A 21,765-nucleotide genomic window follows, 5' to 3' on the forward strand; every position below is an offset into this window, starting at 1 on the left:
CTGACCTCATGATCCGCCCACCTCGGCCTCCCAAAGTGCTGGGATTACAGGCGTGACCCACCGCGCCTGGCCGCTTCCAGTTTTTTTCTTACATCCTGATGGTTGCTGCTGCATTCTCTTGTAAATTTCCGGGGGCTCGTTCTTAGGTTCTGAATGTTCCCTCATTTCAAGGATGTTGTGTCTTCTCATCTCTTTGAGGATATTCATGTATTTTTTGTTTTGGTTCTTAGGTTTTCATCTGTTCTCTGCACTGTTTCCTCAGAGTGCTTTTGTCTATTCTCTTGTTTTGTCCCTCATGTTAGAAGCATTTCTTTTTTTATTTTATTTTATTTTTTTTAACAGAGTCTCGCTCTGTTGCCAGGCTGGAGTGCAGTAGCATGATCTCGGCTCACCACAACCTCTGACTCCCTGGTTCAAGCGATTCTCCTGCCTCAGCCTCCCGAGTAGCTGGGATTACAGGCACGCACCACCATGCCCAACTAATTTTTGCATTTTTAGTAGAGACGGGATTTTGCCATGTTGGCCAGGATGATCTCAATCTCCTGACCTCATGATCCTCCCGCCTCGGCTTCCCAAAGTGCTGAGATTACAGGCGTGAGCCACCATGCCAGCCTAGAAGCATTTCTTAATGTCTGGTGTTCTCTGGCTGTCCCTTTTGTCTTTAAAAAAAGGGGAGACTGAGGCTCGAGGTGACCTTGTGAGCTGGAGCAGAGCCGGGATGGGAGGAGGAGGCAGGAGCATGTGCAGAAGGGAGGAAGCCCCCCGAGCTTGCACCCTGCTTCCCGTGGCTGGGAGGGGAAGCCGAGATGCTTGGGGAGAAATGGAGGCTCCAAGCCAGAGGGGCTGTTTCCATCATGCCCTTACTGAGCGCTGCTGTTGTCCAGCCTGGTGTGGTGGCTGTGGGTGGGGAGGGGAGAGAGGTCTGAGCTGGATGGCAGCCCACTGGGCCCCTCCCCTGAGCCTCTGCCGGCCCTCTCCCAGTGTGCTGGGCCGGGCAAGCCTCTGATGTGCCAGCCAGATGGAGGGTGGAGAAGTCCTGACGCCTGCCCCTACCCTGGGAATTGTGACGCTGGTTACTGCCCCTGATAACCCCTGACTGGGCATAGGACCAGCTGGCTGTGCCAGCTCCTGGGGCTGAGGAGGAAGCCATGAGCTTGCCCTGGCACTTTCCTTGTCTCTAAGCATCAGTCAACCAAGGATATGGAGGGGGTGTGTGCACGTGGGCACACATACACACACACACGACTTCAACCTGTTTGTCCCCCTTGAGATTTGCTGACTTGTGCATTGGGGGTAGAAGGTGCTGGAAAAATTCTGATCCTGTTTCTCAGTTTCCCCATCTGTCCAGTGGGGGCAGCTGGACTGAGAGATGCCTATGTCTCCTGCTGTGGTCCTGCAAGGAGGCCGGCGCTCCTGAGTCTGCTCCACCCTGACCTGTCAGGCCTGCCTAGATCTTGCCCCGGGTTGGTCCACCACTCACTGTTTTGTTTCCAGGAGGAGAGGGATCGCCCTCCCAGCTAACACAGCAGAGGGGCTGCTGAACGTCATCGGCATGGACAAGCCGCTCACCCTCCCGGACTTCCTGGCCAAGTTTGACTACTACATGCCTGCTATCGCGTGAGTTGCCCCCAACCCGCAGGTCCTGGGGCAGCATCGATCCCTATGACTAGGACCAGGCCTGTCCCTCAGCCTGTGGGGGCCAGAGAAGGTGCTCTGAAACCACAGCTGTCTTTCTCACCATTGTGTACATTTAGTGAGTCTCTCCAGTGCCTTTAGGCCTCAGTTTTCCCTTCTGAGATGTGGGTGTGATGGACTGAAATTGCTTCAACTTCTACAGAGAAATGGCAGAATATGGGAGCTAAGAACACAGGGTCAGAGGCAGTGCAGGGCTTGAACCTGGGCCATCTATCTCCTAGTTCAGGGCTTCCTGTTGTGAGGGGAGGGGAGGCCTGAATATAGGGTGGGGGCGGGGAGATATGGGGAAGATTCTCTCAAAGGCTTTTTTTTTTTTCTTGTCTTGAGTCGCTGGGGAATAGCACTGGGTACTGAAAAGGCCCAGAAGGGATATGGGCGAGTGCTAGAGAGAAATTTCAATGACCTATTTATTTATTTATTTATTGAGACAGAGTCTCGCTCTGTTGCCCAGGCTGAAGTGCAGTGGTGCGATCTCAGCTCACTGCAACCTCCACCTCCCAGTTTAAGGGATTTTCCTGCTTTAGCCTCCCAAGTAGCTGGGATCACAGGCACCCACCATCACATCCAGCTAATTGTTTTGTATTTTTAGTAGAGATGGGGTTTTACTATGTTTGCCAGGCTGGTCTCGAACTCCTGATCTCAGGTGATCTGCTCGCCTTGGCCTCCCAAAGTGCTGAGATTACAGGCGTGAGCCACCGCGCCCGGCCTCCATCCTCATCCTTGAGATGCAAGAACTTCCAGTGGCCCCTTCTCCTGAGAGTGGCCTGATCTCCCCTGGGCAGGGCACTTTCTTCCCACGCTGGGCTCTCCCGGCACTTGTGTGCCTTCCCTCACACATTCCAGTAACCACTTCATTTTCACTCTTCATGGTGGGAACTTCCAGCTAAGCACAGTCCACAATTATGTGATCCACACAGTGGCCCTGGCAGGCCAATTTGTGCCTTGCTTCTGGAACAAACATGCAGTAATAACAATGAAAATGTTTTGAGCATTTATCCGCTCTGCTCCGAGTGCTGGCCCGGGTGGGGTTTATGAAGTTTGATTCATTTGTCCCCACAATAACTCCTTGACGTAGGTGTCAGAGGGTGACTAGTTAGTCACTAGGGGTCACACAGCAGATAAGTGTGGGCACAAGGATCCAAGTCCATGACTGTATCCAACGTGTCTCCCACATCCAGGCATCCCTCTGGACTTGTCCAGCTGTGTCCTTTTCTCTTATTTCTCTTCCCTGCCAGCCTTAATTCCATCACCAACAAATATTGGGCTACTCTGTCCTAGGCATGGTCCTCAGCTGAGAGGTCACAGCCATCACAAGACAGAGGGATCCTTGCCACATGGAGACTGCATTCTAGTAGGGAATACAGCAAACTGGCTGATAAGCCATATGACACACAATGTTGAGTAGTGATAAGGACCTGGGAGAAAAAGAAAGCCCAGGAGAATGGTGGAGGGGCCGTTTGAAGATAAGACGGTCTGGGCCAGGCACACTGGCTCAGGCCTGTAACCCCAGCACTTTGGGAGGCTGAGGTGGGCGGATCATGAGGTCAGGAGATCAAGACCATCCTGGCTAACACAGTGAAACCCTGTCTCTACTAAAAATACAAAAAATTAGCCGGGCGTGGTGGCACGCGCCTGTAATCTCAGCTACTCGGGAGGCTGAGGCAGAAGAATCACTTGAACCCGGGAGGCAGAGGCTGCCGTGAGGTGAGATGGCGCCACCGCACTCCAGCCTGGGCGACAGAGCAAGATTCCGTCTCAAAAAAAAAAAAGATAAGGCGGTCAGGGAAGGCCTCTCTGAGGAGGTGAAGCTTGAGCTGGCTCTAAACCAAGGGAGCGGGAGAGACGCAGTGTAGGACAGTATCGGGGAAGCGCAGGCCTGTGTCTTCTCCAGTGGCCTCAGGGAATGAGGGAGAAGGAAGATGTTGGGGAGGCTGGCAAGGCCTGGAGGATGCAGGCCTTGTGGGCGGGACCTGGGAGTTGTGATGTCACTCTCCGTAGCAGGAAGCTATTGGGGCTTCGAGGGGAGAAGTGATATGCTTTGATTTACCTTCTTAAAGGATTGCCCCAGCTGCTGGGTGGAGAACAGGATGACAGGGGCAAGCATGGAGACAGGGAGGCCAGTTAGAGATGGCGTGATTCAGGCCAGGATGGAGGGGTGAGAACTGGCATGCAGTTCCAAAGTAGAGCTGATAGGACTTGCCCAGTGTCTGGGATCTTACCCAGTGGATGCCCAGAGCTTGGGTCTGGGGCATGAGGATGGGGCCAGAAGTGGGTTTAATCTGCTAAGGGTTGGGGACGTCATTTGCTCCTGGAGTTCCCAAGGGACTTGGGGAAGGTTGTTCCCAACCCCTTTTTTCCCTTCCCAGGGGCTGCCGGGAGGCTATCAAAAGGATCGCCTATGAGTTTGTAGAGATGAAGGCCAAAGAAGGCGTGGTGTACGTGGAGGTGCGGTACAGTCCGCACCTGCTGGCCAACTCCAAAGTGGAGCCAATCCCCTGGAACCAGGCTGAGTGAGTGATGGGACTGGAAGGGGCCATGCTGAGGGTGTGGCTGGGAGGCTCAGCTCTGAGACTGGAAGGGCGAACTGCTGGGAATCCCTGACCCAAGCAAGACCTTGCTTTTGCCCCCAATCTGGTCCATGGCCTCAGAAAGATGGGTTTAACTCTGTCACAAGAGATGTGGTTCCCATCCTCACTTTGTGGTTATGTTCTTACCTTGGGCACAAGTGTTTGGCTGTGTCTTGCTCTGGCCACAGGCCTGCTGTCCAGGAATGTTAACCTGCTTAGCCACCCAGGATTTCTGAGGGGGTCTCCCTTGTCACTGATGCTGATCACATCTCTAAAGGCCCTAAAGGTCTTGCTTTAACTTCATAACTGAAGTGAGTCTGGCCCATTTCTAGCCCCCTGCCTGGGCCCCCATGGATCTCTAAGTGGTATCACAAAACCACCCTGCCCCATTTTCTGAGCCATGATTCCGATACATATAGAATGTGAACATCATGGCAGGCCCAAGCTTAGCAACGCTGCCCATCTGGGGGTGGGGAGGGCCGTGTTGACACCCCACACCTCCTGCTAAGATCTAGGAGCACCCAGCTGCTTTAAGAGCCAGAAGGGACATGCTAGGGCCTGGGGGCATCTCTGCCAGTCTTTCCTCTGGGGGCAGTGGGTCAGTGGGGGAGGCAGGTCCTCCCCAAAGCCTCCTCTTCCTCCTGTCCCAGTCCCAGAGCTGCCCTTTAGGCCTTCCTTTTGCCTCAGGCCCATCCCTACTCCTCTCCTCACACAGAGGGGACCTCACCCCAGACGAGGTGGTGGCCCTAGTGGGCCAGGGCCTGCAGGAGGGGGAGCGAGACTTCGGGGTCAAGGCCCGGTCCATCCTGTGCTGCATGCGCCACCAGCCCAGTGAGTAGGATCACCGCCCTGCCCAGGGCCGCCCATCTCACCCTGGCCCTGACCTCCTGGCCTAGCAGTGGGGCTGTACCTGATCTCCCCTGTGCCCCACAGCCCCATGGTGTCCCCTTGAGCCCACTGGCAGGAACTTGGGGCTTCCTGAAACAACTGGAGACCTCCTAGGCAGGCTCAGAACTTCCTGGAGACGTTCTCCCCAGGGACGCCATGCCTTTATAGCCACCCTGCAGGAAGCTCAACACCAAATGGGAACTTAAGTGTTGAAAAAAAAATCTAGGCTAGATTCTGATCAGCCCATGGTCCTCCCTCGAGGCCCAGTGAACCAGGCCCCGTCCTGTCTGGGCCTGAATAGGTCTGATTTCCAGGATTTCTGAGGGGTCTCCCTTGTCACTGACGCAGATCAGATCTCTAGAGTTTGTGCCTCATGGTGCACAGCCTCACTGTGTGACCTTGGGCAGGTCACACCGCCTCTCTGGTTGTGCACAAAGACACCTCAGTTGTGCACTGTCACAAGGAGATGATCATACTTACTTCATTCCTCTACCCTCAGGATTAGTGAGAACCAAAGAGCTACCTGCACGCATTTCCTCTAATCCTCGCAGCAGCCTGCAAAGCAGAACTACCACCATTGCTTATTCCCATTTGACAGATGAGGACACTGAGGTGAAGTGAGGTGCAGCCTCTTGCAAGGCACGAACCCTGGATTTGCATCCAGGGACATCTAGTTCCAAAGCCTGTGTTCATTCATTCTTTCTTAAACACTTCATAATAACTGTATCCGTTAAGAGTACCTAATACATTAGCAAGATACTTCGAAATACTAGTGTGAGTTCTATTTTAGATGACATGTTAAACGGTCCTCCGTTTCCTCATCTGCACATGGGAGTAAGCCTGCCATGAGTGTTGTTGGAAACACCAGGTGAGAGAAGGGTCCGTGTCATTTACTGAGCTCAGGCCCTGTCCTTGGTGCTTTACACACATGGCCTCGGCAAAGCCTGGCCACGACTCTGTGCAATAGCTGGCAGTGTTCTTTCTGAAAAGGGCAGAAACTGAGGCCGTAAGCAGAGCAGTTTTCCGCAGGCCATGTGGTTAGGACGTGGCAGTTAGGATTGGAAGACACTGAGCCCTGTTTTGTGCTGGCCTCCCATGGGGGGTTTGGGTGGGACAGCAGGCAGGTAGGCTGGGAGGTCTCTCCATGGTGCTGGTGACAGAGCCTGGGTGGGCATCTCGCCCACAGACTGGTCCCCCGAGGTGGTGGAGCTGTGTAAGAAGTACCAGCAGCAGACCGTGGTGGCCATTGACCTGGCTGGAGATGAGACCATCCCAGGAAGCAGCCTCTTGCCTGGACATGTCCAGGCCTACCAGGTGGGTCCTGTGAGAAGGAATGGAGAGGCTGGCCCTGGGTGAGCTTGTCTCCCACCCATAGTTGGGAGAAATCACAAGAACCAGCGAGCACGGGGTCTCCTGAGTTCTGAAGTGTGTCTTTGTTGGGTCTTAAGGCTTGGAACTGGAATCCCCCTGGGCCAGGCATGGTGGTTCATGCCTGTAATCCCAGCACTTTGGGAGGCGGGGCAGGAGGATTGCTTGAGCCCAGGAGTTTGAGACCAGCCAGGACAACATAGTGAGACCCCATCTCTGCAAATACAAAAAACTTAGTCAGGCATGGTGGGGCATGCCTGTAGTCCCAGCTACTTGGGAGGCTGAGGTGGGAGAATTGCTTGAGTCCAGGAAGTCGAAGCTGCAGTGAGCTGTGATAATGCCACTGCACTCCAGCCTGGGTGACAGAGGGAGACCCTGTCTCAAAAAAAAAAAGAAGAAAGAGAAAAGAAAGAGGGAGGGAGGAAGGAAGGAAAGAAGGAAGGAAGGAAGGGAGGGAGGGAGGGAGAGAGAGAGAGAGAGAAAGAAAAGCCTCCATTTGGTGTTGGGAGTCCTGTGTTGAGGCTGCTTCTGGCTGTGATTTGCCGTGTGAACCTGGGCAACACTGTGTCTTCTCTGGGCCTCTGTTTCTTCTATTGGGATGACTGAGTTGGAGCCAACATCTCAAAAGTCGCTTCCAGCCTGATGATGAATGGGCTTCCTGTGGAGGGTGCAGCATGGTGGGGAAGTCTGGGCTCTGGAGTCCCACTGCCCGGGCTCAGAGCTTGGTTCCACACTTCCTGTCTGACCTTGGTCACATTACTTGACTCTCCTGAGCTTCAGTCCCTCATCATAAAATGGGTGGGATAATAGTTGTGAATATTAGATAATGTATACAAGTCACTTCATATACCACCTGACACATGGTAACTGGCTAATGAGTGACAGCCACCACTTAGATAAGGACTTTGGGGGTAAAAGACCAGGTTTCCCCATGCTGTTGAAGCAGGCAGCATGACTGGGATGGTTCAATCTCCACAGCGTGGTCAAGGCAGGGCCTGCCGGGGCCGTCCCCCTAGGGCGCCCATGACCTGGCTCTCCCGTTCCAGGAGGCTGTGAAGAGCGGCATTCACCGTACTGTCCACGCCGGGGAGGTGGGCTCGGCCGAAGTAGTAAAAGAGGTGAGGGCCTGGGCTGGCCATGGGGTCCCTCCTCACTGCCTCCTCCCATACTTGGCTCCATTCTGCTTCTCTACAGGCTGTGGACATACTCAAGACAGAGCGGCTGGGACACGGCTACCACACCCTGGAAGACCAGGCCCTTTATGACAGGCTGCGGCAGGAAAACATGCACTTCGAGGTAAGCGGGCCAGGGAGTGGGGAGGAATCATCCCCGGCTGTCCCCACTTCCTTTATAGACAGGCAGAAAGCAGGGTGGTTCCCAGGAACTTGAGGGGTGGCCCCAGGCCCAGATATGGGGGAGGGATCAGCATGGCCTGGGGCCATCCCTGCCAGCCACACACCTGCTCTTCCAGATCTGCCCCTGGTCCAGCTACCTCACTGGTGCCTGGAAGCCGGACACGGAGCATGCAGTCGTTTGGTGAGCTCTGTTCCCCTGGGCCTGTTCAATTTTGTTCCAGGAAGGCCAAAGAGGGGAGAAACTGTAGGGATTGGGCATCAGCCCATGCCGGGTCTCTTAGATATGAAATCTCTTCGATGCCCTGGGAAGCAGGCATTGCCGTCCTCATCTTACATATGAGGAATCCGAGGCCCAGATGTGCTGTGACTTGACTGGGATTACCCAGCTGCTAACCAGCAGAGCTGGGGCCCTATAGCTCATCAGCTGGAGCAGAACACTCCGCTGCTCTAAGGGAAGCTTCCACACTTCCAATTCTCCCGAGTCTGCCTCCTGGGCATTGCATAGGAAGCAGGAGTCCCTCTGGCCAGCATGTTCTCTGTTCCTGGCATCTGGCCCTTGGGAACCCTGGGCATTGCCCTGAGTGCCATCTTGAGGGTCTGTTCCACCCTGCCTGTCTCCCATCCTGACCTTCCACTGGAGGGTCTGTTTCACCCTGCCTGTCTCCCATTCTGGAGTCTAACCAGGGTCAAGGCCCTCCTTCCATCCTGTCGCCAAGCTGTAGGAGCAATATCGGGCCTTAGGAAAAAGCCGCCTTCTCCAAGACAAGGATAGCAAGAACTCAGGGTGACCATGGTCAGGCCAGCACTTATCCATCTGTCAGGCATATGAGAAGGGGAGGGGCTTGGGCTCTGATGTTCTGATGACAAGGGGGTTTTGGGGCTTGCCTTAGGGACACGTGGCACCTGTGGAGGTTCTTGGAGGCATGTGGGTATACCATGGGCTGGAAAAAGATCCAGGAGTCATCTGCACAGATATGGTGGCTGAAGGAGAAGCAGTGGCCCCAGGAGGTGGTGGAGCAAGAGGGCCTAGGATACAACCCAGAAGGACAATGGTATTTAAGGGACCAGCAAGAGACAGGAGGAAAGTCAAAAGTGTGGTGTCACAGACATCCAGGGAAAAGGTTTCAAGAAACAGTCAACAGTGTGAAATTCTGCTATACAAGTCAATTATGGTCAGAGCTAGGAAAGATCCATTAGATACAACAAGATGGTGGTCAGGGATCGTGCCAAGAACAGCTTCCATGGTATGTTGGAATAGCCAGCTCCCAGTGGGGACTGAGGAACAAGCAGGGTAGGGTGCAGAGGGGAAGGCTAGAGAGGGTGGCAGCTGGAGGGGGATGTTGATTTCTTGGCTCCCACCCCCACGCCCCCACTGGCTGCCGTTCTGCCTGGTTCCCATGTCTGGCCCCTCTGCTGCCTTTGCCCAGCTCTGGTCTTCAGGATGGGTTGGAGTCTGGAGTTTCTGGTTACATAGTCTTGAACAAGTCACCTCAGTTCTGAATTTATTTCCTCCTCTGCACAAGGATCAGATCTTTCAGATCTGTTTGCGGCTGCTGTGAGGATCAAAGGCGGGTGAACGTCAGTGTGTTCTGACTATTTACGTAAGAGTAAAAGGAGGGTCGTTCTCTCCTCCTCCCCCCTTCTGCAGGCTCAAAAATGACCAGGCTAACTACTCGCTCAATACAGATGACCCGCTCATCTTCAAGTCCACCCTGGACACTGATTACCAGATGACCAAACGGGACATGGGCTTTACTGAAGAGGAGTTTAAAAGGCTGGTGAGTGGGCGTGAGCCATACTGGCCTTGACTCGGGTTTGGGAGTATGGTATCTACAGGTCCAGTCTGGGGCCTGGAACCTTTGGAAAGAGGGAGTGAGTTTGCCTCAACAGTCCAAGACAAGCCCAACTTAGACACTTTCCACAGAGAAGACATCTTTGTGTTGACGTCCTGACCTAGGACCAGGTTTTTGATCCTTTGCTTGGGTTGAGTGCCTTTAAAGAATCCAGTGAAAGCTGTCAACCCTCTCCCCAGAAAGGTGTGTGCAGCAGCTATGAAGTCTTGCACACTCTCTTCAGGTTGTTCTTAAATCCCAGGCTGAATAAGTCCATTCCTGCAGGTGTCTGCGGGGTATCTCTGGCCCCCTACATGCCACCCTATCTCTCAAAGATTTCTCCAACTTCCTTCTCATAGCCCTTTATCATGTAATGACACATTAAGAACACGACCTCATGGTCTCTACTCTGGCACTTGCTGCTGTGTGACAGTGGACAAATCCTTCCCCCTCTAAGCGTATCTGCCCATGTTCAGTGAAGAGGATGGACTATCACTACATTGCTAAGAGCTGCCTTCTTTGTTCTCTTGTTCCATGTTGTCTGCCATTCTGGCCTTTCCAGAATATCAATGCGGCCAAGTCTAGTTTCCTCCCAGAAGATGAGAAGAGGGAGCTTCTCGACCTGCTCTATAAAGCCTATGGGATGCCACCTTCAGCCTCTGCAGGTAGGTTCCTGTCTGGGCTTCTGGGCAGTTGCCCTGTCCTGGCCCCAGTGTGGCTTTCTGTGGGACTTCTAGCAAGATGCCCTTCCATTCTTGGGCAGCGCCAAGAATGTGTGATGACTCCCTGGTTTCTGGGCCCCGGCTGGGAGCAGTGTCTCATTAGATTGGTTTGTTTTCTATATAACTTCTTGAGAGGCTGTTCTAAGGGGAAACTTTCTGAAGCTCATTCCCAAAGGTCTGGGCAGTTTGGGACATCTCCATGGCTGCCCAAAGCCAAGGGCAGGGCGTGGGGCCCAGGCCTGTTCTGCTCCTTTCTTCCTGTGTGGTCTTGGCAAGGCATCTTCTTGCCATCATAGGAAGGAGTTCCTTTCTGGTTCTGGTGTTCTGTGATTTTTACAACATCCTGGGTACTACAAGTTGCCTGATCTTTCTGCTTCTCTGAACCAACGAGCAGGGCAGAACCTCTGAAGACGCCACCCCTCCAAGCCTTCGCCCTGTGGAGTCACCCCAACTCTGTGGGGCTGAGCAACATTTTTACATTTATTCCTTCCAAGAAGACCATGATCTCAATAGTCAGTTACTGGTGCTCCTGAACCCTGTGTGTCCATTTCTGCACACACGTATACCTCGGCATGGCCGCATCACTTCTCTTGATTATGTGCCCTGGCCAGGGACCAGCGCCCTTGCACATGGGCATGGTTGAATCTGAAACCCTCTTTCTGTGGCAACTTGTACTGAAAATCTGGTGCTCAATAAAGAAGCCCATGGCTGGTGGCATGCAGCAGGTGGCATGTAATTTGGTGGTCTTGGGCGGGCCAACGTGGGCAGGATGAGCATGGAGGGAGCCGGGTCAGCCTGCTCAGCAGCAGGGCCTCAGCCTAGGGGTGGCTGTCAATGCCAGGCCAGAGATCCCAATGCCGTGGGCCAAGAGGGGTCCAGAGGCTGTCCTCCTTCCAGAAGAAATAAGGCTTCTCTGGTTGTTGCTCAAACATTCCCTGAACTCTCAGCCCCTCCTAATTCTAGGTTTTAAGGAGTAAGCCTTCCTTTTGGGCTCCTGAAGCTGGCAGCTGGGGTGAGAGTGGATGAGATGGAAGAGGGCTCATCAGACACTGGCCTTGGAGGGTGCTGCCCTCTGCGAAACGCCAGCATCTTCTCAGAATCGTATGTTCTGGAAGCCTGGGGCAAGTCCGGCTAATTGTGGACTTGGGGAAAATAAGGCCCAACCCATTTTTGCAAGGTTAAGGAGAAATAATCTTAAACCAGTCACACAAATCATCAGCATTTATTTCCTGGGTCCTAGGTGTCATTTATCCTCGTGGACAGGGCAGAGGTGGTCAGATCGTTTTGAGCCAAAATCCCTTCCCTAAAAATGGATCTGTGGAGCTCCATGAGGGAACCTCAGAGATGCACAATGAGAGTTTAGCTAAAATGGCTTAAAAAAATGTGAATTGATTGTCAGCTCTCTCCGTATCTGCTGAAAAAAGGTTTAAAATTTTTAAAAAGTTTAAAAGTGTTTTCTAAAAAAGGGACAAGCAGGTCTGGACCCAGAAGATTGGGCTGGAGAGGAGGAGTTGGTGTTGGGACAGGGTCCCTGCCCGGACCGCTCGCGAGAGGAGCGTTCCTGTGTGGGCTGCTCACTGTAGGGCAGGCCCCGCCCAAGTCCCGGCGCCAGCTCAATAAATAACATCTTGTGGTTACAGTGTCTTGAAAGTGTACCTGGGCACGGTGAGATGGTGGTGGGAATGTGGAGCCTGTGGGTGTGGGCAGAGGGCTTTCCCGGAGTGGAGGCCACAGAGGCCTCTGGGGAGCCTTCTCAGTCTGGCCTGGTTTATCTGGGACATGGGGCTCAGAGAAGAGGCTGCTGGGCCAGTGCCAGGGTTCCCCCTCTGGGAGGGGACAGAAGGTCTCTCGTCCAGCCTTCTTGGACAAGGTCAGATTCAAGATGAGGTGGTCCCATCGCTGCTCTGGGGCTGGTTGCCAGCTTCCTTGTCTGGGGCGCTTCCCTCCACCTGTCCTTCTGGAGAGGAGAGAAAGAGGTTTTTCTTGGGCACATATACACAAAGTAAAGCACAGAAGGAGGTGTGAAAGGGCCCAGCCAAACTGATAGCAGTGGATATGCCCTGGGGAGCAAGACAAGCTGGATTGAGGTGCTGGTGGCCAATGGACTTTAGCCTGGTCTGTAACATCTTTTTACAAGGAAATGCACATAGTGTTAGTATAATTAAGAGTCAATTAAGGGCCATTATGGATGGGTGCTTAAAGCATCAAGTGAAGGGCTCTTGAAGGTTGCTTTATTTGTGCAGGTTCCCCAGAGAGGCCAGATGTTAAGTCCCCAGTGTGTCACAGGTGCTCAGCAAATGGCAGCTGTTCTGTTTTTTGTCTGTCTGTTTGTTTTTAATTTTTGTATTTTTAGTAGAGACGGGGTTTCACCATGTTGGCCAGGCTGGTCTCAAACTCCTGACCTCAGGTGATCTGCCTGCCTCGGCCTCCCAAAGTGCTGGGATTATAGGTGTGAGCCACCGTGCCTGGCCAATGTTCTTCTAAGAGAGTAAAGAGCACTGAACCAGGCTAGCTCAGGGAGCGCCAGGGTGTGGCCTGCATCAGGGTCTGTGGGGGCCAACCGTGCATCATGGGGTGTGTGTTGTACCTCCTTCTCAAATCCATCCTGTCAGACATCTTGGTGGGGTGAAGGGTGGCAGCAGGCTCACAGAGATGGAGCACCTCACCCAGGGAGTCAGGATACAAGCCAAGTCTCCTCACTTTCAGCTTCCCTTGAGCCCCCCTGTGCAAGGTGGGACAGGCAGCTCCTGCCACCCACTGGACCAGCAGTGCAGGGTGAGGGGAGTGCCAAACTCACGCCCAGGCCCCAGTCTCCATGCCTTCCTCCTCAGGCTGCATGATAAACAGGTGTCTTTTCATAAGGTGCACCACGTAGGGCCTGGCATGTGGGCAGAGCTCAATAGGTGGTACATTCTTAAACCCCAGTGACACTGTGCAATGTCACTAGGTGCCCTACAAGCTCACCGAGGGCCTGAGTTCAAATCCAGCCCATCAGACCACACCTTTTTATCCTTCAGGCTAAGCCCTTCACAGAACCAGGAGAATCACCACCCTATAGCAAGCTCCAGGGTCTGCAGATGGATGGGCACCTTCTTGTGCAATGCACACAGTAACATGGAGGTGTAACTAGGGTCATGATATGCACGAGAAAATCAAGGCCCAGGGAGGTGAGCTGATTTGCCTGGATCGAGGGTGGAGAGCCCTGCCTGCCACCAAGGCTAGTACCCCTTCTACCAAATTTAACCTCTTCCAATAAGCAGCCTTCCTGAAGGTTTATAGAGGCCTGACATCAGCACTCCCTCACTGTGCCCCTGCAGCAAGCTAGGAAGTGGGTGGTAGCTCGGGACTCTATTCCGAGCCCGCTGCCTGGAAAGCCTGCTCTTATTCCCAGCGGGGTGGCGCCTGGAACTCTGTACTCCCTCCTGCCTTGGGGAGTCGCTGGACTGGGCCTGGCCCACAGCCCCGCCGGTGAAACAGAACTGGTCACTGCGGGCTTCCTGGAAGGCTCCTTGGCCAGTCACTCTCGCCTGGACACCACCATGAGTGTTTCATTTCCTTCAGTGAGCACTGTTCTTTCCTCAGGTCCCCTTTTGAAATGTCAGTCACCCTGGCAGGTGAATGTCATGTAGCCAGAGGACCCACACTTTAGGGAATCTGAGTCAGGGAAAACAGCTGTTAGGAGGGCCTGGGTACATGGGCCAGCAGCTACAACTGCTGAGGGAGAGACAGAACACAGCTCACCAGAGCTGAGGGTGAGGACACAGAAGCCTTGAGAGAGAGCCCAGGGCAGCCTGCCCAGTGTGGCAGCTGGACATGCTGGTCATTCAGTCGGTCAATGAACAGCCATTGACTTGGTATCTCTGTCATGTGCCAAACACCACCAGGCACCGAGGGCACAAGACACATAGCCTGTGCTGGAGAAGCTCAGTCTAGAGCAGGGCCATTATGCTCAGTGGGCTCATGGAGGCAGCAGGGAGAAGAGGTGCCTCCCCGGTCTGGGAGGGGCACTGCGGTCAGGGAAGGCTTCTCAGCTGAGCAGATGCCTGGGTCTCTAAGAATGAAGAGAACCCAGCCAGGCAAGGGGAGGGAGGGGAGAAGCAAACAGAGGTGCAGCATGTGAAGGCCCACAGGGGCTTCTGAGCCATCAAAGTACTTTACTATGGCTGGCGAGAGGATGAGAGTTGAGGCTGGAGAGAGAAGAGCAAGGTGAACCCGTGGAGGTTCTGCCTGGGCCATGTGACAGAGGAGGGTGAACAGATCACGGGACAGGGGAGGCTTGCGGGGTGGGGTTCTGTTGACAGGGTGCTGGGGGCTCTCTCTCAAGCCAGCCAGATTCTATAACTCCCTGGGTGGTCCAGAGCAAGTCCTCCAACTTCTCTGGGCCTCAGTTTGTCCATCTGTAACATGAGAGGGCTGGGTCCATGCCCCTACAAAGTCTTCTCTGTTCTGTACTTTTAATTCACTTCTGGCCAGTGAGGGGCAAGAAGACTAGGGCTACCCAGGGAGGGGCAGGGCTGTGGCCCTCCAAGGACAGCCCACGGGGAGACAGATGCAGCCTGATGGCTGTGCTGTGAGAAGCACACACGGCCTCTGTGGCGCTGTGAGAGCAGGAGGGAAAGGCCTCAGCCGTGCAGGGGTCAGGGAAGCTTCCCAAGGAAATTCCCAGGCTGACTGTGGACTTGAGCCAAGGGGTTCTCTGGGGGAATAGAGGGGGCGGGGGTGTTCCAGCCAGTACTTGGGTGGGTGGATGCTGTTTCCTTTTGTCATTCGGTCTGTGGTTACCAAGCACCTGCTATGTGCCAAACAGAACGCAAGGCCTCTGCCCTCCTGGCGCTCACATTTAGACCCATGAGACCTTGTCAGAGAATGATGAGGGTCATGTGATTGGGGAAGGCTGATCTAGCAGTCAGAGAAGGCCCCTTGGAGAGGCTTAACTGAGAAACAGACCAAAGGTAGATGTAGCTGGACGGTGTCAGAAAGAGAAGTGGCATCGGGTGAGACTTGGGCAGGGCCTGGCCTACAGCAGGACTGCCCCAGGGCAATGTGACAAGCTTAGCTTCACTCAGTGAAGCCACTGGGGGATTTTTTTTTTGGCAGAAGCATGATGGACAGAATGGTTTAAACGAGGTCTGCCGGCTGCTGCATAGAGCTAAACAGGAAGGGTGGAGATGGGTGTAGGGAGCCCAGGGAAGCCGGCCGCTATAGTCAGCCAGGTGAGAGCTGTGAGTGGCCAGAGCCAGGTATAGCTGTGGGGATAGCGAGAAGTGGAGGGACCTGGGATGTATCCTGGAGGAGAACTGATAGGACTTATGGGTGGGAGAGGGCAGGGGGACAGGAAGAGTCCCGGATGCCCGGCCAGAAGAGTCCTTGGGGCCTAAGACTCAAACACCTTCCAACCTAGAGATTGCTGGACTCTGCCACTGACCATGGGGCAGGCCTGACTTAAATGTGGTTTCTTCTCTAAGAAAGTATGGGCAGTCTAGGACTTGGAGGCCAGCCCGGGGCCTGGCAGAGGGCCTCTGGCATGCAGTAGTGCCAAGGACCTGCTGGCTCTAACCTGCCCCCTCGAGTGCCAGCTCGCCCATGTCTCCAGCCAGCTTCCTCACGCTCACAGCCTCCGAGTCTCCCTGGATGTCAGGGACCGCATTCCGACGGCCTGTCCGGTCACAGGAGATGAAGTCCGAGTAGGAGGACTCGACCTCCATCATGCCTGTCGCATCGCTCCTCAGGCCTGTGGGGACAGGAGGCAAGGGGGCAGACGTAAGTCCAGGTGCATTCTGCAAGACAGGACAGCTCCAGTTCCCCAGCACAGTGGCTTCTGTCAAAATGACAGTTATTGCCTCTGATTGAAAACAAAGCAAAAAGCACAGAAAAGTACAAAGAACAAAACAAGTCACTCATAATTCCACACCCAGACAACCACCATCAACATTTTAAAGAACATGGGCTCAGACTTTTCTTTAAATAAAATTATTGACAAACATGTACACACATTTATTAATACTACACACCAGGCACTGGCGCAGATACCACCACGAACAAATTGGCCATGGTCCCTGGCCTCACAGAGCTTACCATCTACTACAGGTGGCATAAAGTCACCACATACCTAAGTCATGGCCTTGGTGCTCAGGGCTTCAAGGGAGAATGCAGGGTGCTGGAGTGATCACTGGAACCTGATCAAGGCTGGGGGTCACAAAGTGACATTTTAGCTGAGAACCAAGGATGACGAGGCATCATGCAGATGAAGAGTGAGGGGAAGTGCATTACAAAGAGGGGAACAGCACGTGTGAAGGCTCTGAGGGAGGGAGGCATGAGGGCTTGGAAGGACAGAAAGAGCCAGCAGGCGGGAGCATGGCAGAAGAGGGACAATGACACCGAGGACACTGCTGAGGTAGGCAGGAGCCAGACCACATCTGGAACTTGGTTCCTGAGGGGCTTTAGGCCAGGTCATGAAGGAGCAGCCGTGCCTTTTCAAAGATGACTCTGGCATCCCGGCAGAGCAGTGCCAGGAAGGGGCAAGTTAGGAAGCTCCTGCGAAGTTCAGGTGCCAAGATGGTGGGTGGAGGAGGGGGGCAGTGGGAAGGATTCTAGATGTAACTTGGAAATCGAACCAACAAGAAGTAGTGTTGGACTGACAGGTAATTTAGGTTTCTGGTGTGAATAAGTAAGTGGACAGAAGTGTGGTTTGCTGACATGTGGGAGAACAAAGGAGGAATATTTGGGGGCATAAAGTCCTATTTGGCCTATTCAGTAATTTTGAGATGCCTGTGAGCCCTCCAAGGGGAGAGGTAGGGTAGGTACATGGAACTAGGAGGCTGGAGCTCAGAAGAGAGGTGGAGTGGGTAGTTCTAGATCAAGACCATCCTGGCTAACACAGTGAAACCCCATCTCTACTAAAAATACAAAAAAATTAGCTGGGCGTGGTGGCGGGTGCCTGTAGTCCCAGCTACTTGGGAGGCTGAGGCAAGAGAATGACGTGAACCCGGGTGGCGGAGCTTGCAGTGAGCTGAGATTGCGCCACTGCACTCCAGCCTGGGCGACAAAGCGAGACTCCATCTCAAAAAAAAAAAAAAAGAAAAAAAGAAAAAAGAAAGAAATGAGTAGTTCTTACCACAGAGATAGCAGTTAACAGCCCTAGTGCTTGGTAACACAGTCTAGAGAGAGGAGAGAAGAGCACCACATATATAAAGAAGAGCCACATACATTTAGAAATGATTTGGGACCATACCTTATGTTGTGTTTTGTAGCCTACTCTTTGGGACGCTTTAGAACATGTCACTAAGGCTCCCTCCACATGAATTTTGTGCCAGCATACTTGGATGGGCCATGATTTACTCTAGGAGGAGGCCTCCAGAAATGAACACAGAGGGACTTCCCAGTTTTCTACCACCACACACAGCACTGGGCCTTTATGAGAGTCTCTGTGCCCATCCCTAATTATTTCCTGAGAGTATATCCCTAGAAGTAGAATTGCTGGGCTAAAGGGAAGGGTGAAATAATTTTTAGATTTCTGACACATTTCCCAGTTGCCTTCCCAAATGGCATAGTGGTATTTATAATGACAAAAAATTGGCAGAAACACTTATAAAGTCAGTACTGTTTTTATTTATATTCCCACCAGTAGCACACAAGATTGTCCATTTATGTACTCTTGGCAACAGGAAGTTCTGCTACTATATTAACGAAAGGTTAATTTGCGAAGGGGATACTAGTATCTCTCATTGAGCACCTATGGTTTTCTGAAGGCAATTAGATAGCAGTCATTGCATGGACTCTGGCTACCTCGCAGACCTGAATTAGTAAATGGGAGGGGTGGTCTAAGCACTGGGCTGACTTTAGGAGTTCATAGTCCAGTGGGGTGGGCCCAGCCAGCAAATCCTAGTTCTAGACCCACTCAGGCAAATGCCCAATGTTTTCTATAGTGTGAGGATGTTTACTGCACCTGGTCAGTAATAGCAGCCTATAGGAAACCACCCAAATGTCCACCAGGAGGTTAGGCATCATGTGAATTATGAAGTATTCATAAAAAAGAAATGTGCCATACAGCCACTATGGAAAACAGTATGGAGGGTTCCTGAGAAAATTAAAAACAGTACTATATGACCCAACAATCCCACTACTAGGTATATATCCAAAGAACTGACATTGGTATGTCAAGAAGACACCTGACCTCCTATGCTTACTGCAGCACTATTTATAATAGCCAAGATATGGAATCAAACCCAAGATATGATTGAATGGATACAGAAAATGTATATATACACAAAGGAATACTATTCAGCCATAAAAAAGAATGAAATCTTGTTATTTGGGATAACATGGATAAACCCGGAGGACATAATGTTAAGTGAAATAAGCCAGACACAGAAACACAAATACTGCCTGATTTTATGCATACATGGAATCTTAAAAAAAAAAAAAGTTGATATCGGCCAGGCACAGTAGCTCACGCCTGTAATCCCAGCACTTTGGGAGGCTGAGGCGGGTGGATCACGAGGTCAGGAGATCAAGACCATCCTGGCTAACATGGTGAAACCCTGTCTCTATTAAAAATACAAACAAAAAATTAGCTGGGCGTGGTGGTGGACACCTGTAGTCCCAGCTACTCAGGAGGCTGAGGCAGGAGAATGGTGTGAACCCAGGAGGCGGAGCTCGCAGTGAGCCAAGATCATGCCACTGCACTCTAGCCTAGGCGACAGAGCAAAACTCTGTCAAAAAAAAAAAAAAAAAAAAAGTTGGTATCATAAAAGGAGAGAATAGAACAGTGGTTACCAGAGACTGGGGAGGGGAGAGGAGAGGAAAGGATGGAAAGCTGGTTAATGGGTACATAGTTACAATTAGATAGGAGCAGTAAGTTATTGCACAGTACGGTGATGGTTAACAATAAGGCATTCTAGGCCGGGTGCGGTGGTTCATGCCTATAATCCCAGCACTTTGGGAGGCCAAGGCGGGTAGATTACCTGAGGTCGGAAGTTCAAGACTAGGCTGGCCAACGTGGTGAAACGTCGCCTCTACTAAAAATACAAAATTAGTCAGGTGTGGTGGCACACGCCTGTAGTCCCAGTTACTCTGAAGGCTGAGACAGGAGAATCGCTTGAACCCATGAGGCGGATATTGCCGTGAGCTGAGATCACGCCACTGTACTCCACCCTGGGCAAGGCAGACCGAGACTGTCTCAAAAAAAAAAAAAAAAAAAAAAAAAAAAAAAAAAAGGCATTTCTATATTACGAAATAACTAGAGAAGCTTTTGAATATTCTCATCACAAAGAAATAAATGCATGAGATGATGGATATGCTAACTGCCCTGATCTGATTATTACACAACATATATGTATCAAAACATCAAGTTGCACCCCACAAATATATACAATGACATGTCAGTAAAAAAAATAAATAAATAAAGAAATGTGCCAGATGGTCCTGTACTGACATAGGACAATGTCTGAGATAAACTGGCAACTGAAAAACAGAGGTTGCAAAGCAACACCTAAAATAAAACCAAGTTCCCGTGGAGAAAGATAGCAGACATGAAAAAAAATCTGAAAAAACATCTATCAACCCTGTCAACTGTGGTTCTTTGTGATTAAGGGGAACTTTCGTTTTCTAAGTCTATATTTTTTCAATGGTTGGTTTTTATAAACCCAAATTATTGTGCAATGCTTTTAGAAGGTAGCTGACATTGGCAGAAGTGCCCAGAAGGCACCCAGGGTGGGGCTGAGCCAGTAAGTGCTGCAGGTGTGTGTGTGTGTGTGTGTGTGTGTGTGTGTGTGTGAGAGAGAGAGAGAGAGAGAAAGAGAGAGAGACAGAGAGAGACAGAGACAGAGACAGAGACAGAGAGAGAGACAAGAGGATCAGTATGGAGGGCTAGGCCCACATCCCCCCAACAACACCTAGCTCAGAAGAAACACCTAAAGAATGAATTAGGGGCCCTCAAAGATCAGACAGGTGAGACAGGGAGGTGTCCTAGAAAGAGCAAAGAATGAGACACGTGACCTTAAACCCAAGCTCTGCCACCTAACCTTGGGCAAGACCCTGCCTTTCTTGGGGCCTTCGTTTCCCCTGTGTAAAATAGAGGAGGGCCAGGACACTGTCCACGGCAATTCCCCCTGGCTGCAGCAGATGGCGCACCCTGCCTATCTTCCTAGCAGCCTTGAGCGCTGCCCTAGTCACGCTCTGGCTCCTCCTTGGCTAAAAGAATTCCCGGAAGTTCCAGAGGTGGCTCCTTCTACAGGTCACGGAGGTTCACTCCTGCCCTCTCCCTCTGGGGAAACTGCTCAATGCTTCAGCACAGGGAAATGGCTTATGATAATAACAGTAATAACAGGATAAAAATGATGCTGACAATTCCTACAATAAGGAAAGGTACCATGGCCCAGGTGCCTGTGTTTTCACACACATCACACACTCAGTGGCCACAGCTGCCCTCTGAGGTGAGTGAGGCCGGTTTAGAGCCACGGCTCAGAAGGGCCTCAGCCCCACCTGAAACGCGCTGCTCTGGAAAGGGACAAACCCCAAGCAGGCCACACTGGCTCCCGGAGCCTCCGAGTCCTCGGCTCTCCCTCAGTTAGAATGTCAGCTCCACGGGAACAGGAATTTGGTCTGGATTTTTCCCATGTCCAGCTGAAACCTAATCCTGGCAGCTGAGCCAACAGGCTCTGGCTGCTGCATTCCCTGATTCTCATCCAGCACCTGGTAAAGAGCAGGCGCTCCATGCACACTCGCTGGATTTCACTCTCGGGCCTCTGAAGGAGAGGGAGTTTGTATCTATCCCTCTTCTCCCCTGCTGCCCACCCCTCCTCTGTGGGGAGGAGCAGCAGTTCCTTCTTGAGACTGTTGAGAAGGGCCTCTGTGCACTGTGGAGTGCTGTGCAGGTGTTCTTGTCCTAGGACCTGACACCATGGGATGGATTTACAGGCTCCATCTGAAAGGCCAGCTTCATGCTGGAACGTCTCCTGGGGCTTTGATCTCACAATGCCATCTGATGTTACAAGCTGCCCAGTGCAGGCCACTGGCCCTCAGGACACGGAGACAGCAAATGCCACACTCAAAGACCAATCCTAGAAAACAACAACTGGGCCAAGATGCTCTGGCTACCATATCCCCTCAGGGAACAGCAACTCCAAAGATGGCTCTGGGAAGCTCTCCAATCCAAAGCAGAAACACATCATTTCATTTTTCTCCCATATTTATATTTGTCACTCACCCTCTCATCTTTAAAGTCAACAGCAAATGGGGAAATAAAGAATCCTCAGAGTTGGAAATCATGTCAGAAAATGGTCATTCTCAAACCCTGTTAATGAGAGTGTAAACTTCCAAGACCTCCTTGGGCAGTGAC

The 21,765-nt window shown here is 52.2% G+C and overlaps 2 protein-coding genes across 11 annotated transcripts in view; one reads left to right on the plus strand and one right to left on the minus strand.

Moving 5' to 3' along the window:
- Positions 1-11,148, plus strand: part of ADA (adenosine deaminase) — a 32,893-nt gene extending 21,745 nt beyond the window's left edge. The window contains exons 3-12 of one of the 4 annotated variants that reach the window (XM_055266398.2): positions 1,495-1,617; positions 4,062-4,205; positions 4,978-5,093; positions 6,337-6,464; positions 7,565-7,636; positions 7,713-7,814; positions 7,990-8,054; positions 9,522-9,651; positions 10,268-10,370; positions 10,822-11,148. In XM_055266398.2, the coding sequence (XP_055122373.1) occupies positions 1,495-1,617; positions 4,062-4,205; positions 4,978-5,093; positions 6,337-6,464; positions 7,565-7,636; positions 7,713-7,814; positions 7,990-8,054; positions 9,522-9,651; positions 10,268-10,370; positions 10,822-10,835 (997 nt within the window). In that variant the 3' untranslated portion in view covers positions 10,836-11,148. Of the gene's footprint in view, positions 1-1,494; positions 1,618-4,061; positions 4,206-4,977; positions 5,094-6,336; positions 6,465-7,564; positions 7,637-7,712; positions 7,815-7,989; positions 8,055-9,521; positions 9,652-10,267; positions 10,371-10,723 lie in introns of all 4 variants that reach the window. The other 3 variants (XM_055266397.2, XM_055266401.2, XM_055266400.2) reach the window with 3 other exon arrangements.
- A 482-nt stretch (positions 11,149-11,630) lies between these two features.
- PKIG (cAMP-dependent protein kinase inhibitor gamma) overlaps positions 11,631-21,765 on the minus strand; it is a 90,150-nt gene continuing 80,015 nt past the window's right edge. For 4 of the 7 annotated variants that reach the window (XM_055266432.2, XM_055266433.2, XM_055266434.2 and 1 more), the window contains 2 exons: positions 15,985-16,158; positions 11,631-12,384 (listed from right to left, as the gene is read on the minus strand). In XM_055266432.2, coding sequence (XP_055122407.1) covers positions 12,305-12,384; positions 15,985-16,135 — 231 coding nt within the window. In that variant the 5' untranslated portion in view covers positions 16,136-16,158 and the 3' untranslated portion in view covers positions 11,631-12,304. Of the gene's footprint in view, positions 12,385-15,984; positions 16,159-16,536; positions 16,614-21,765 lie in introns of all 7 variants that reach the window. The other 3 variants (XM_063633556.1, XM_063633557.1, XM_055266436.2) reach the window with 1 other exon arrangement.

Source organism: Symphalangus syndactylus, chromosome 24 (assembly GCF_028878055.3).
Source record: "Symphalangus syndactylus isolate Jambi chromosome 24, NHGRI_mSymSyn1-v2.1_pri, whole genome shotgun sequence".
Taxonomy (NCBI): Eukaryota; Metazoa; Chordata; class Mammalia; order Primates; family Hylobatidae; genus Symphalangus; species Symphalangus syndactylus.